General features: G+C 41.5%; 1 protein-coding gene across 2 annotated transcripts in view; it reads left to right on the forward strand.

Moving 5' to 3' along the window:
- Positions 1 to 14909, forward strand: part of LOC127429547 (leucine-rich repeat and fibronectin type III domain-containing protein 1-like protein) — a 204741-nt gene that overhangs the window by 103323 nt on the left and 86509 nt on the right. For both annotated transcript variants that reach the window (XR_007895306.1, XM_051678660.1), the window contains exon 3: positions 12741 to 14131. Coding sequence is in view for 1 of the 2 variants with exons in the window: in XM_051678660.1 (XP_051534620.1) it covers positions 12753 to 14131 (1379 nt within the window). In the remaining variant the exon portion in view is untranslated. The remainder of the gene's footprint in view (positions 1 to 12740; positions 14132 to 14909) is intronic.

Consider the following 14909-nt stretch of genomic DNA (forward strand, 5'->3'; position numbering starts at 1 on the left):
GATAGGACTGTAATATTGGTCTTGATGTTGCTCCTATTGCAGGTTGCCACCGGTTCCGACATGAAAGCGAATCATCATGGCCCTGTTCAAGCTGGCAACCTGCACCAAGTAGGCTAGTGGGGGAAACTTTCAGTCTCAGTATACGGACCATCCATCGATGTGTATATGCTCTATATAAAGCTATTGAAGAAATTGATGCAGTGTAATATCAGGCTTTACATATGGTACAGTCCTGAATAAGCTTGTAAGTGTAGTTGTTTTTATAATGCAAATGTTAAAATATATTGCCTTACAAGTTATGCAAAAAATTTTTTTAAAAGTGTTTTGATGTTATGAGATAGCATTGTGTGGAAAAGGGTAAAAAGTATGTGTTTAAAGGATAATCCACCATGTTAAACAATTTTAATGCATGAAGTGGAGGTTAAGAACCACCCGATGCAAAGCAATGAGCATTCAAATCATTTAATGCACATCTAGCAGTGGATTATACCACTTATACCATGGTCACTTGCCAGCATTGATTAGTCACAGCTGTCATTGATTTTTACAGTGCAAATTTGACTGGAAGAATAACAATAATGGTTAACATGTTCTATGGGTCATTAGATCTAGAGTTCTGCTCATTCTAAATCAAACACAGAGATAAAGAAATGCGATATCACAGTTTTTTTTGTTTTTTTTTTTGGAGACCAAACACTCTTTAAAAACTGTGAATTTAAATACTCAGTCCAGAAATAATAATAGCCACATCATTTAGAAAGATTGGCACTCCTCAGAACATGTAATATTTAATTCCTATTCTTTGTAATTTTCGCAATAATAAGGAAAAACCAGCGTTGCTGTTATGACAGTCAAAAAAGTAGCACTTACTGTACAAGACGATGAGAAAATCATCCAAAACGCTCAAAACACGTAGACTTTGACCTCTGAGACAAACATATGGTATCCATTAAGGCTGCATGATTGCTTGAGTTAAGAATGAAATCGCAATGTTGCCTTGCTCAATTTCAAAACAGCAAAACGCTTTGTGTTATAAAACACTCACCTCCAGAGATCGCGGAGCATCCTCAAGTCTAGTGGTTATAGAAACACATGTTGAGCAGAGGGTGCAGTTATGGTTTATCATGTTACAATATAAATCGTCTTGCCTCGTCTTGCTGGATAGCAAAAGACGCATTTGATGGGTCCCGGTTAAATCTTCTCTCCCCCTCCGTGGAAAAAAACAGCTGAATGCCAAACCATACTTTCCTCACAAAAGCATTGGGTGAGTAAAACACGGCTCATGAACACTGTTGTTTTTTCCATGTTTCCTGTAGCGCTTCACAGTTTATGTAAAGATGACACTGCAAGACATGATGTTGTTTTGTGATGTGATGGTTAATCCCAGCTCTGAGATTATATTTGCATCCGGAGGTAATTTGAACAGGCATAAAACTCTTGCAATGTCTCATTACTGAGGACAGCAGAGTAGGCAAATTAATATAGAATCGTGATTAAAACTGACTGGAACTTCCTGTGAATTAAATGGTTTTAATGCACACATTCCATCCAATCAATATCGTGTTTTCGAACAGACCATGGTATAAAAACTGATAAAATGCCCTTTTACTGTGATTTGTACTAAAGTGAATAAAAGTAATTGTTGTTTTAGTGCCATGCTTATTTCACTAGGAAAGTGTTGCAATGCGTACAATGAACCACATAAACATTTGCAAAACTGTAGGCATAGCAATGCATTTCTATAAGACCAGGTAGTTTTCTTGTGTGAGTAAATGATGAAAGAATTTTCATTTTTTGGTGAATTATCCCTTTCATTATACAGTTAAACATCAAATGTTGGCATATCCTCTGCATCGGAGCTTACTTAACACTCTTAATTAACATGAAACTATACTGAAACCCAGACAGTTAAACTAACAGAATCTCAGTAAGAACAGCAAAGGGAACATTCCAAAATAAAAATAAATCTTATATTTAAAAGGCAGCATATATCTTTAAATTACTGTATATTTCTTATCACATCAAAGAGAATGGCCTAAAGGGACAGCTGCATGTGGGGATCGTGAATAGAAGTCATTCTTTTACGCCGTCAAACTGCTCTTTTTAAGAGCTGCCCAGTTCTGCAGGAGCGCTGTGAAAAGGTCATAGCCAATTATGTGTTTCTGTATGTGTTCTTGTTTGTGTGTTTTCTTTTCCTCTAGCACTTTGAGTATTAAAGAGCTCTTTAAGAATGGCCTCTGTAATTCACTTTGGGTCATCAAGCAAGTGTGGTAAATGGCAAAATAAATGTTTGTCACCAGCATTGCGTTTTCATGGCTGTGTCTAATTTGACTAGCCTGAGAATTCATTTAGAATGAATTCAGAAAACTGCCATTACTGCCACATTTGACTATTCTTTCCATCTAATTTCCAGCTAGAATTTGTATATATAGACAGCTGACATGACATATCACTTACTGCAATCAAAGAAAAATATTTTCTCTCAGATTTTCATCATTTTGTTTGCCAGTAAAGAAACTAGATTTTCAATAAAAATAAAACTATCTGTTCTAAACGCATTTTGATTTTATGTATAGTATGTATGGATATAATTTAAATATATTTGCAATTATCTATGAATTTACATGCATCTTGTAAAACATTGTCCTCTGAGATGACTCTTTAAATTAAAATCTTTTGAAAATCCTTAAAAATATCAGGATTTTTTTTCAGGCTTGTAAATTAAGAAAAGGTTAAATTTTACCCTTTTAAATTATATTTTGAATATTTATGTGGAAATTATTCAGTGCCGTGCAATATGACATGTCCACATAATAGAAGAGCATCAAGAGCATTTCAAGCATTAATATGCATAAAATAAATTAAAGCTTATGTGTGTGGACACAAGCATATGGAAATCCAACTTTTGGCAATGATTTGTCAAAGCAGCTTAATAGCATGGAACATCTTGAAGTGTGACAGCAGAGTCCTGCAGTGAAACATGCAAAACTCAAGTCAAAACTATTTAAACAGTATTTTTTATTTATACAATTATTATGCATGGCATTTTTATGACCCTATATAAACTGGGAAACAACATGAAATATATATATAAAAAAATAAAATAAAATAAAATTCAATTGTCTCACCATGGGACAATTTAAGTGATATTCTAGGAAACAAAATTAGCACAGATGGTGCCAAATATTAAAATAAATAGTTACAAGCTACAAAAAAATACACTTTCTGTTAAACACACACACACACACACACACACACATGTTGGTGCAGCTATCATAATGAGGACTCTCCATAGACATAATGATTTTTATACTGTACAAACTATAGATTCTATCCCCTAACCCTAACCCTACCCCTAAACCTAACCCTCACAGAAACCTTTTTGCATTTTTACATTTTCAATAATAGTATGTTTTTTTTTAAGCAATTTGAATTATGGGAACACTAGAAATGTCCTCATAAACCACATTTATAGCATAATACCCTTGTAATTACCAGTTTGTAACCTAAAAAAAATCCTCGTAAACCACTTAAATCTGCCCACACATATACACACACACACACACACACACACACACACACACACATGTTGATGTGGCTATTCTTATGAGGACTCTCTATAGACATAAGTATGTTTATACTGTATGAACTATAGATTCTATCCCCTAACCCTACCTCTAAACCTAACCCTCACAAAAAAAATTCTGCATTATTACATTAAAAAACAAACAAAACAAAAAAAAAACATAGTTTAGTATGTTTAAGCGATTTGAATCATGGGGACACTAGAAATGTCCTCATGAACCACATTTATAGCCTAATACCCTTGTAATTACCAGTTTGTAACCTAAAAAAAATGTAGTAAACCACCCAAACCCGCCCACACACACACACAAACATATGTAATATTATGTATATTAGTGCATACACTACTGGTCAAAAGTTTTGAAACAGTTGACTGAAATGTTTCTCATGATCTTAAAAATCTTTTGATCTGAAAACTCTGAAATGTATGAAATGAGTTTTGAAGATAAAAATATAATTGTTCCACCATATTAATTTATTTCATTATAAACCTCAAATTTAATTAAATAATAATAAAAAAATAAAAAAAATGAAATTGATGACTTGGACCAAATAATAAAGAAAAGCAGCAAATAAGTGCCCAACATAGATGGGAACTCCTTCAATACTGTTTAAAAAGCATCCCAGGGTGATACCTCAAGAAGTTGGTTGAGAAAATGTCAAATGTGACTTTGAAGATGCTAAAATATAACACAGTTTTGATTTATTTTGGAATTGTTTAGTCACAACATAATTCCCATAGTTCCATTTATGTTATTCCATCGTTTTGATGACTTTACTATTATTCTGAAATGTGAAAAACAAATATAATAAAGAATGAGTAAGTGTTTCAAAACTTTCGACTGGTAGTGTACATATGAGGTATATGAGATATCTTGTGTCTGATCACTCTATAGAACTTCTTGTAGAACACTGTTTTTGCAGTTATATGTTGCTTTAAAATGTAGTTACACTGTCTGCCAGCAAGGGCTAACTGCCGAAGCTAACCAGCCAAAACTTAACCCACCAGTCTTTTATTAAATCTCATTTAATAAAAAGACAGAGTAGCAAAACAAATGTTATCACATTCTAAACATGTTGACTAGTTAGTTACACTCCAGTGGCAAGGACATTCAGGGCATCATCTCATTGTTGTTCTCCCTGTGAGATTTCACACAGCACAAACCATTAGCAGCTCATCCTGCATGTGTGTAATTACTATGATATACTCTGCAAAAAATAAAACTTTCATACTGTGAAGCAGCACAGTGGTTTGGTTATGAATTTATTGCCTGTGTTTCATTTGAAGACACAAGTCATGTTTAATGGACCGATGAACATCTGCAGGCAAATGAGACCTAACTATGAAGATTGTGTTTGATACAGAGGCCTTGGAAACAGTAGAAATGACTAACTGCTGTCATTTGAATATGTACTTGGATCTAGGGATGAAGGTATTGCATATTCATAATAAATACTGTCAAAATCTTAATATATAGTATACATATAGAGTTATTTATAAATATCTTTAGTATATTGCCCAGGCTTACTCGAAGCATCTGGTTTTACTTGGAAGAGACATAGAAAATGGATGTAACCGTACATTTTCACTGTGATGATCTAATTCAGATCAGTGTTCAATACTGAGAATCAAACCACAAGCCCACTGTTAAGATAAAATGCCTGATAATGGGATGTGATTAATGCACTCTCCATTTTGCATTGTCATAGCAACATGAACTAATGAGAATAATTTTACCCAAGATGAATGAGTGGAGGAGACATTCACTCTAATAAGCTTGAATCTGTATCTCTGCTGGTTGCTGTGTTTTATTTATTTTTTAATGCCTATCTCACTGTTTCTCAAGCCAATTTCATTCGACTCAAAGAGGGCTCCACCTTTGATTACACCCAACCGGGCTACCATTGTGCCAAATTAAATCTGTTGTGATTTTTTTTTTTTTTTTTTTTTTTTTTAATTGAAATGCGCTGTACAGTAGCTTTTAGTTCCCTTGATTATTCAGCACACACTGTGAGTGACAGACAAGTATGACATCCACCCTGCAGGTCACATCGCAAGTCCCAAGGCAGCATATTATTACTGTGATTGCTTGATTCTAGAGCTCTCCGCTGGATGACATTGATTGAAGCACAAAAGATCTTGAGTCACATGATAATAGGTAACAATACTGCAACAAACAGTGTTGGAGAAGCGACTTTAAATTATGAGTAGCTTGGAAAGTTACAGTTTCAAAGATGTTAAACTACAGTTACACTACCCTTTTTAAAGTTACTAACAAAAAGTTACACATTGTAGCTACAGTATGTAAAGAAAAAATATTTTGAATATACAGTTGTCAGATGATACTATTTAAATCTGCAATGAGAAATGTAAGCGTGAGCCTAGTTCTAGCAGGAAGATCTCGGGATTCATTCATCAGGCATCTCATCCAATCACAATACAACCTCCGCTTCATAAGCTTGCTCAGCTGTCTCTCATTGTTTGCGTACTTCCGTGTTTTATTTACATGCATGTGAGTGAAACACACAACAATGTCAAGCTATGCTTCACTCTTCCAAGCAACAGTCATTTCATGTTGGATTTTGATGTTTAAGCTCCTCAGCAGCTGGTCTCCATCAGGAAAATACACTAAGTTCTCAATCTATTCTTCTTTTGGGGGAACAAACGTCAATGCATATAGCTGGTGGTTGATGAGGTTCCAATCTTTCTGAAATCAATGTTCTCAATAATAAATTAATATCCCATATGCCTTGGAAGGGAGTGCCGGGCGATCCCGCCAGGTGGCTGTGCTTTGTGGGCACAGGTGCACTGGAACCGCCTTATCCACCTGAGGGACCTCCGTATACCCGTGGGCCGCCCCGCCATCGAGGGTAGTGAAAGCGGACGAGCTGGGAGGTCGGTTTCGGGCAGAAAAAGGTGCCCTCCACGACCTCGTCAGCTCGTCGTGCACTTCCGGGAAGAAAGTAGTTTAACCAGGTGCAATCACTGCTCAGAAATGGCCTGCAAGATCAGAATTACATGTGCAAATTCCGTTCTGCAGCGATTTTGTGGGTGCGTTTGTGACGTTGCCTAATATGCATAATTCCTTTAGTTAATCAGCCACTAAACCAGCACAGACAGTGCTTTAAGAAAATACAAATAAAATAAAAATGCTGCTTTTACTGGGCACAATTCATTCTTAGTGAATTCCTCCCACTATATTCTAAAATTGTGTCAAAAAAACATAGTGCTTAAAATCAGCATTTAACTTATTATCAAGCTTTTCAAAAAAGAGAATGCAGAACTTCATAGGGGCTCAAGTGAATCAGTACATAATTTTTTAGAAATGGTTCATTTACATGAAACATTAGTATGATTCGATTCACTAAAATGAATTTGACTTCAACACATATTAGTGAATCATATAATTAAACAGATGAACTTAAATAATCCATGAATATGAACATATTCACTTAAATATTTTTGACTTTCCAAAGCTGCATATGAGAGCCAGAGGATGGTTTAGGTGAGCAAGTTTAATTATTCCCTCAGTTTGCCCTATTCTAAGGCACAGTATGACAAAAAAGTGATGTAACGTTTTGTGACGCTACAGCACTACTTATTAGAAAAAGTAACTTGTTAATGGAAAAGCTACACTATTTTAAAAATAGCTAAGCAACTGGCATTCAACTTAAAAATATACAGTATAGTTAAGTTAGTAGTGTTGCTATTGGTTAGTTACCCTCCAACACTGGCAACAATGTACAGTAGTTGCAAGTCAGTTGTACCCACTTTCAACAGAGGGACAAAACAAAACAAGTAAATAATGTCATCACACCATGTTGCAGTGTGTCACAGCTGGTCACAGCAGATAGGAAATTTGAAGCAGCATTCACAGTCTGTGAAGACCACATTTTCCCCCATTCCTTGCAGCAAAAAGGAAGTTTGGATTGATTCACCGCACCTTAGCCTCACAGGGCCTACAGATACTCCTGTAAAAAGCAAACTCACGGATGTGCTAATCCATCTCCATTGCATCTGAACTCTGGGGGCCAGGAAGTCTGTCAGTAGCAGAGGCTCAGAAAACTAAAAAGACTCTGGAAATCACTTGCTGCCTCTCACTACATTAACATCAGAGTAAAGAGAAGTGGCACTCTCTCCTTTTACCTCAGGTGGTTTTATCCAGCGATACTAGTTCCTCAAACATATGCTATTTACAGATTGAGGAGAATATTTAAGAAAAGGACTGGTTACCATTTTGAAGTGTATTTAACTTATCTGTTTATCGCCATGAACTAATGTTTGACAAATGCCCTCTACTTTATATTTTAAAGTTTTTTTTTTTTTTTTTTTTTTTCAGCATGGGTGCATATAAAGTATTTTATTGCTTGGAGTATCTCCATTTTGTCACAATTATCTAACTAAGCACGATAGCAGTTTCTATACTGATCTGTTCTTCTAAGGCATTTCATCAATGGGTGGCATTAATTCACTTGGAATTTTATTAAAGACATGACTCCGTATGATTCCCTTTTCAAAACTTACACCAAACGAACATTTTATGGTCTTTAACAATCTCACATACATAGTTCCCTATCTGTCACTCACTCGACATTGTGTCGATGTAGTGACACTAGGGGTCACTCTTGGGAGCCCGAGAAACCTCTGGTCTATGATAAAAGGCCAATGAAAATTGGCGAGTGGTATTTGCATGCCACTCCCCCGGACATATGGGTATAAAAGGAGCTGGTATGCAACCACTCATTCAGATTTTCTCTTCGGAGCCGAACGGTCATGCTCATTGAGCTGAATTCTACTGTTCATTCACCTCTGTTGGATCTGACGCCGCATTTCAGCGGCCTCTCCCTCCTCTGCACTTGTGCACTGCATAGAACGCTCCTGGGCGCTTCGGCAGAAAACAAGAAAGTATATTTCCTGAAAGAGCTTTTTTCCTCTAAAAGAGTATATATTTCTCTAAAAGAGCGGCACACACGGAATGTCTTTTTAAAGACGCGTCTTTTTAAAGATGCCTTTCCGATTGTGTGTTATTCCTGGTTGCAGTCGTTATCTCTCAACTTCGGATGGTCATGATCGCTCTCTTTCATGTCTGGGAGCGACCCACACGGAGGCAGCGTTTGTGAATGGTTCATGTTCTCATTGCGAGAACATGACCATGGCAACGTTGCGGTTGCGGCTTGCTTTCGCTGCTTCCCACCTCGGTCCTTCTACCTACGGGCTAGCACTGGGGGCGATTTTTTAGCGAGGAGCTGATGAAATCGTGTGAGGCACCTTTTACTGTCCGAGCAGTTCCCCGCTCTCACTACCCTCGATGGCGGGGCGGCCAGGGGCTATACGGCGACTCCCCCGGTGGATAAGGCACTCGCGGTGCACCTATGCCCCCAGAGTGCTGCCACCTGGCGTGGATGCCCTAAGCTCTCGTCCAAGCCCTGTAGGCTCACGTCGTTCCTGACAGCTAAAGCCTACAGCGCTGCTGGACAAGCCACCTCTGCCCTGCACGCCATGGCTCTCCTGCAGGTCCACCAAGCCAAGGCGTTGAAAGAACTGCACGAGGGTAGTTCTGCCCCAGATTTGATGCAGGAACTGTGCACAGTCGGCACCTAAGAACCCATGGAGGTCGTCAAAGCACCCCTGAGACAGGCGATCCAAGGATGAGGGAACCCACTCACCTGGAGCTGGTAAGAAGACCATTCCATCCCCCGGTGGAGGGCCAGGGGAAAATCTTTGGTGGCCTTTTTGTTTGATTTCGCCACATGCACAATTGGCTGCGGTACCCAACAGTTCAGCAAAATATTGGCTTCCTTCCTCCCTGGGTCACATACCCGGTGTGCATGGTCGTCATCACGACTACTGTCCACGGGTTTTTTCTTGCAGGATTGGTGCTCCAGCGGTGGTCTTTCCACCCCTATGCGCCCAGCTGTGGCACACAGCCACACCAATGTGGCAGTCTCCACAGGTTACGAGGACAGGCCTCTTCCTCCCCGTCCCGGTTTCCGGGGATGGTCACAAGGAGCCAGGTAAGTGCTTCGATGTACCTAGACTCAGCACGGCCACGACATGGTGTGGTACCTGGAGCTCCGCCCCACCGCGAGGCCCCACCTGCCGGTACGTCCGACGGCGTTGTCCCCTTGGTCCCCCTTGGTCCCCCTTGCGCGGAACTTGGACGCGTGGCTTGCACTTTCCAATCCGTCGTGATGGCTGATCCGGACTGTCCGACTCAGCTATGTGATTCAGTTCACCAGGCGCCCGCCCAGGTTCAGCGGTATTCACTTCACCTTGGTCAAGAGCGAAAACGCTGCTACCTTGCGCGCGGAGATCACTACCCTTCTACGGAAGGGTGCGATAGAACCTGTCCCTCCAGCCGAGATGAAGAAGGGGTTTTACAGCCCCTAATTCATCGTACCGAAAAAAGGCGGTGGGTTGCGGCCAATCTTGGACCTGTGAGTACTGAACTGGGCCTTACACAGACTCCCGTTCAAGATGCTGATGCAAAAACGCATTCTGGCGAGCGTCCAGCATCAAGATTGGTTCACGGCGGTAGACCTGAAGGATGCGTACTTCCACGTCTCGATCCTTCCTCGACAACTTCTTGCGGTTTGCATTTGAGGGTCAGGCGTATCAGTACAAAGTCCTACCTTTCAGCCTGTCCCTGTCTCCTCGCGTCTTCATGAAGGTCGCAGAGGCTGCCCTTTCCCCGTTAAGGAAGGTGGGCATTCGCATTCTCAACTATCTCGACGACTGGCTAATCCTAGCTCACTCTCGAGACATGTTGTGCGCATACAGGGACCTAGTGCTCTCACACCTCAGCCGACTTGAGCTTCGGGTCAACTGGGAAAAGAGCAAGCTCCTCCCGGTTCAGAGCATCTCTTTTCTCGGTTTGGAGTTGGACTCAGTCTCCTTGACGGCGCACCTTACGAACGAGCATGCCCAGTCGGTGCTGGCCTGTTTGAAGGCGTTCAAACAGAAAACAGCGGTTCCACTGAAACTTTTTCAGAGGCTCCTGGGGCATATGGCATCCTCGGTGGTGGCCACCTCGCTCGGGTTGATGCATATGAGGCCGCTTCAGCACTGGCTCCAGACTCAAGTCCCAAGATGGGCATGGCGCCACGGGACACATCGCGTGGTCATCACGCCGGTCTGTCACCATCTTTTCAGCCCTTGGACCGACCTCTCATTTCTATGGGCAGGGGTTCCTCTAGAACTGGTCTCCAGGCGCATCGTGGCCACGACAGATGCCTCCAAAACAGGCTGGGGTGCTATCTGCAATGTGCACGCAGCCGCCGGCCTCTGGACGAGTCCGCGACTGCATTGGCATATCAACTGCCTCGAGTTGTTCGTAATTCTGCTCGCCCTGCGGAGGTTTCGGCCATTGATCCAGGGTAAGCACGTGTTAGTTTGGACAGACAACACGGCAACGGTAGCATATGTCAACCGCCAAGGCGGTCTGCGCTCTCGTTGTATGTCACAACTCGCCCGCCGTCTCCTCCTCTGGAGTCAGCAGCACTTCAAGTCGCTGTGAGCCACTCACATCCTGGGCAACCTCAACACTACAGCGGACGTGCTGTCACAGCAGATTACCCTCAGAGGAGAGTGGAGACTCCACCCTCAGGTGGTCCAGCTGATTTGGAGTCAATTCGGACGGGCACAGGTTGACCTGTTCGCCTCCCAAGAATCCTCCGACTGCCTGCTCTGGTACGCCCTCACCGAGGCTCCCCTCGGCATAGATGTGCTGGCACACAGCTGGCCCCCTGGCCTACGCAAATATGTGTTTCCCCCAGTGAGCCTACTTGCACAGACCCTGTGCAAGGTCAGGGAGAACAAGGAGCAGGTCATCCTGGTAGCAGCCTACTGGCCCACCCAGACATGGTTCTCGGACCTCACGCTCCTCACGACAGCCCCCCCCCCCGGTGAATTCCCCTGAGGAAGGACCTTCTTTCTCAGGGACAGGGCACCCTCTGTCACCAGCGACCAGACCTCTGGAATCTCCATGTCTGGCCCCTGGACGGGATGTGGAAGACCTAAGCGGTCTACCACCCATGGTGGTACACAAAGACACAAAGAAAACTAGGGCCCCCTCTACGAGGCGCACTCATTTCATGAAGGACAAGTTTTTCAGAATGAACGTCTTTCTGTAACTTGACAATTGCTTCATTTTGATTGAGAGGAGAACATGGGAATTGAAAATGTGAGAAGTGCTTTGTACTGGTCTCATTTTCCTTCTGATATTTCTATGTCTGCACCTGGAAGACTATTGTCTGTCATTGGAAAACATGCAATATTTACAACAGAAACATATAGCCTGCAATATTCCTGTATTCCTGCAATGCAGACTGAGATTTTTAATGTATTTTAAAGGACTAGTTAATCCAAAAATGAAAATTATGTCATTATTTACTTACCTTTATTTACTCACCTATGCGTCCAAGTTAAAAGAATGGTGTGTCAATGTCATTGACGGCAAAACAGCAATTTTTGAATCGCCAAAACAGCAAATGCAGGTTAGATACAAACTTCAGTGGAGGGGAAGATTAACAGTGAATAAATTACTTGGAATAAGTGATAGACTACTTTTATGGTGTTTTTTTTTTTTTTTTTTTTTTACATAAAAAGCTGTGTAAAGATTCTAAAGATTCAAAAAATTTCTACTTTTTTGTTCTATTGAAAAAAATAACAGCACACAGATTTTAAATATGAGGGTAAACAATTTCAGAATTATCATTTTTGGATGAGCTTTTCCTTTAAGCAATGGTTCAAAAGGTTACTTATATCAATTACCTTACATCATCCCCACTCAAACTTGCTCATAATGAGGTCAAATCTACATTTTTGTGGAAGCATAACATGCAAAAGTCATTTTCTGCTTTTACCATGGTACAAGGTTTCTTACTTTTTACGTCAATGCCTCTAGGCAGCTGTGATACAGTACATGGTAAGAGTAATGACCTCTTTAATTGTGAAAAGTGAATTTTCCAAAAGAGTCCAATAGTGACATAAAACTACCTTACAGACCATCTTCCCCAATCCAGACCATTCTCAGCAATATAATGTTTAGGGCTATTCGTCATATGTGACAGTGCATTTGCAAAGCCATTGGCCTTGAACATACATGTGAAGAGTGTATTTGCATATCTTCACAATGTGTTTTTTTGTCTTGCAGTTCCTCAGAGAGATGGAGCGGCTGATCTTCTCCCTGCTGGTGCTGGCTGTGTCTGCATCGGGTCAGCTGTGCCCCAAGCGTTGTATGTGCCAGAATCTGTCACCATCTCTGGCTATACTCTGCGCCAAGACCGGCCTGCTTTTCGTGCCAACAGTCATCGATCGGCGTACGGTGGAGCTGCGCCTTACCGAGAACTTCATCACGGCGGTAAGGAGGAGGGACTTTGCAAATATGACCAGTCTCCTCCATCTGACGCTCTCCCGCAACACCATCAGCCAAATTATGCCTTACACGTTTGCTGACCTCAAGCGGCTGCGGGCACTGCACCTGGACAGCAACCGCCTGAGTGTCATCGTGGACGACCACTTCCGAGGACTCACCAATCTGAGGCACCTTATCCTAGCCAACAATCAACTGCACAGCATCTCCCCACATGCTTTTGATGACTTTTTGGGGACTCTAGAGGACCTTGATCTTTCGTACAATAACCTGGTGGACATACCGTGGGAGACTATTGGACGGCTCACCAATGTGAATACTCTCAATATGGACCATAACCTCATAGAGCATGTCCCCTTAGGAGTCTTCTCAAACCTACACAAACTAGCCCGTCTAGACATGACATCCAATAAGCTAAAGAAAATACCCCCTGATCCTTTGTTTCTTAGGATACCAGTTTATGCCAAGTCAAAAGGGTCACCTCTTTCCTCTCTCGTCCTGAGCTTTGGAGGAAACCCACTCCATTGCAACTGCGAGCTACTTTGGCTGAGAAGGGTAACGCGAGAGGATGACCTTGAAACCTGCGCCTCACCTCCTGATCTTACAGCAAAATACTTCTGGACCATCCCAGAGGAGGAGTTTATCTGTGATCCTCCTGTGATTACAAGGAAATCTCCGAAAACCTTCATCATGGAGGGCCAGCCCACCAGCTTGAAATGCAAGGCCAATGGGGACCCAGACCCTGACATTCACTGGATCACTCCAGAGGGTCGTCTAATCGCCAACACTTCTCGAACTTTAAGCTTTAGCAATGGGAGCTTGGAGATCAACATCACCTCCCTGAAGGACACAGGAGTCTTCACCTGCATTGCTTCTAATGCCGCAGGGGAGTCTACTGGCACAGTGGAGCTGGTGGTCAATCCACTGCCACACTTAGCTAACAGCACTAACCGGATCCGTGAACCTGATCCAGGACCATCTGATATTCTTACCTCTGCCAAGTCAACTTCTTCGGCAAGCAATGAGACCAGGACTCTGGAGAGGAAGTTAGTTCTTGCTGAGCTTACAGCTAATTCTGCACTCATCAGGTGGCCTTCACAACAACATTTCCCTGGAATCAGGATGTATCAGATTCAGTACAACAGCTCAGTGGATGATACCTTGGTCTACAGGTACGATGTTAAATTATTTTGTGAATTGAATATCTAATTAGGTTAAGGCTAATTCATTACTGGGCTAACATGCTTTTTTTAGGTTGCCTAAAAATTATGGCGAAGTGTAAAGATGTTTTTGTTATTCTAAAGCGTTTGTTTCATGATATTTCTCATGTACTTCATGTATTCATATCCTAAGGTAACTTGGCTAGTCGAAAAACTCGGCCAGCAGAAGAGATTGATGCTTGCTTGGTTACTATTGTATATTATTACTGTCTCTCCTAGGTTGTTAAAAAGCACAGTTTTTATATGATCTTCAACACAAAAAAGAGAAATTTCAGTGTTTATGGAATCAGATCAGTTTACTTGTCACATAAGTGGAAAGGACTTTTTGACTATTTCAATAAGGCAAAGTTAGCGCCAATCCAAGAAGAGAAAGAACTGCATTTTTGGCGTAGGTGAATCGCACGTTAAACACAGCACAAGTTGACAACCTTCAGTGACGTCACCCTCAACAAATCTAATTTTAAAACAATGCTGTGCATAGTATGAAGTGCATAGTAGGGTGCTTTTGTTTGTTCAGGAGAAAGCTTTGTTCACAATTTTCTTTTGAGCTTCCGAAATCCCATTCATGAAAGAAAACTGAAATATCAAAGGCGATGACTCTATAGTCAGATTAACAGATGATTCTATTTCACATGAAAGACCGACAACAAATGTGTGCTGGGAGAGGTGGGCACAGGGTAATTAGTCTTTACTAATGTTTACAATACACACCTTTTAGGGATATCTCGTC

Source organism: Myxocyprinus asiaticus, chromosome 39 (genome assembly GCF_019703515.2).
Source record: "Myxocyprinus asiaticus isolate MX2 ecotype Aquarium Trade chromosome 39, UBuf_Myxa_2, whole genome shotgun sequence".
NCBI classification, from domain to species: domain Eukaryota; kingdom Metazoa; phylum Chordata; class Actinopteri; order Cypriniformes; family Catostomidae; genus Myxocyprinus; species Myxocyprinus asiaticus.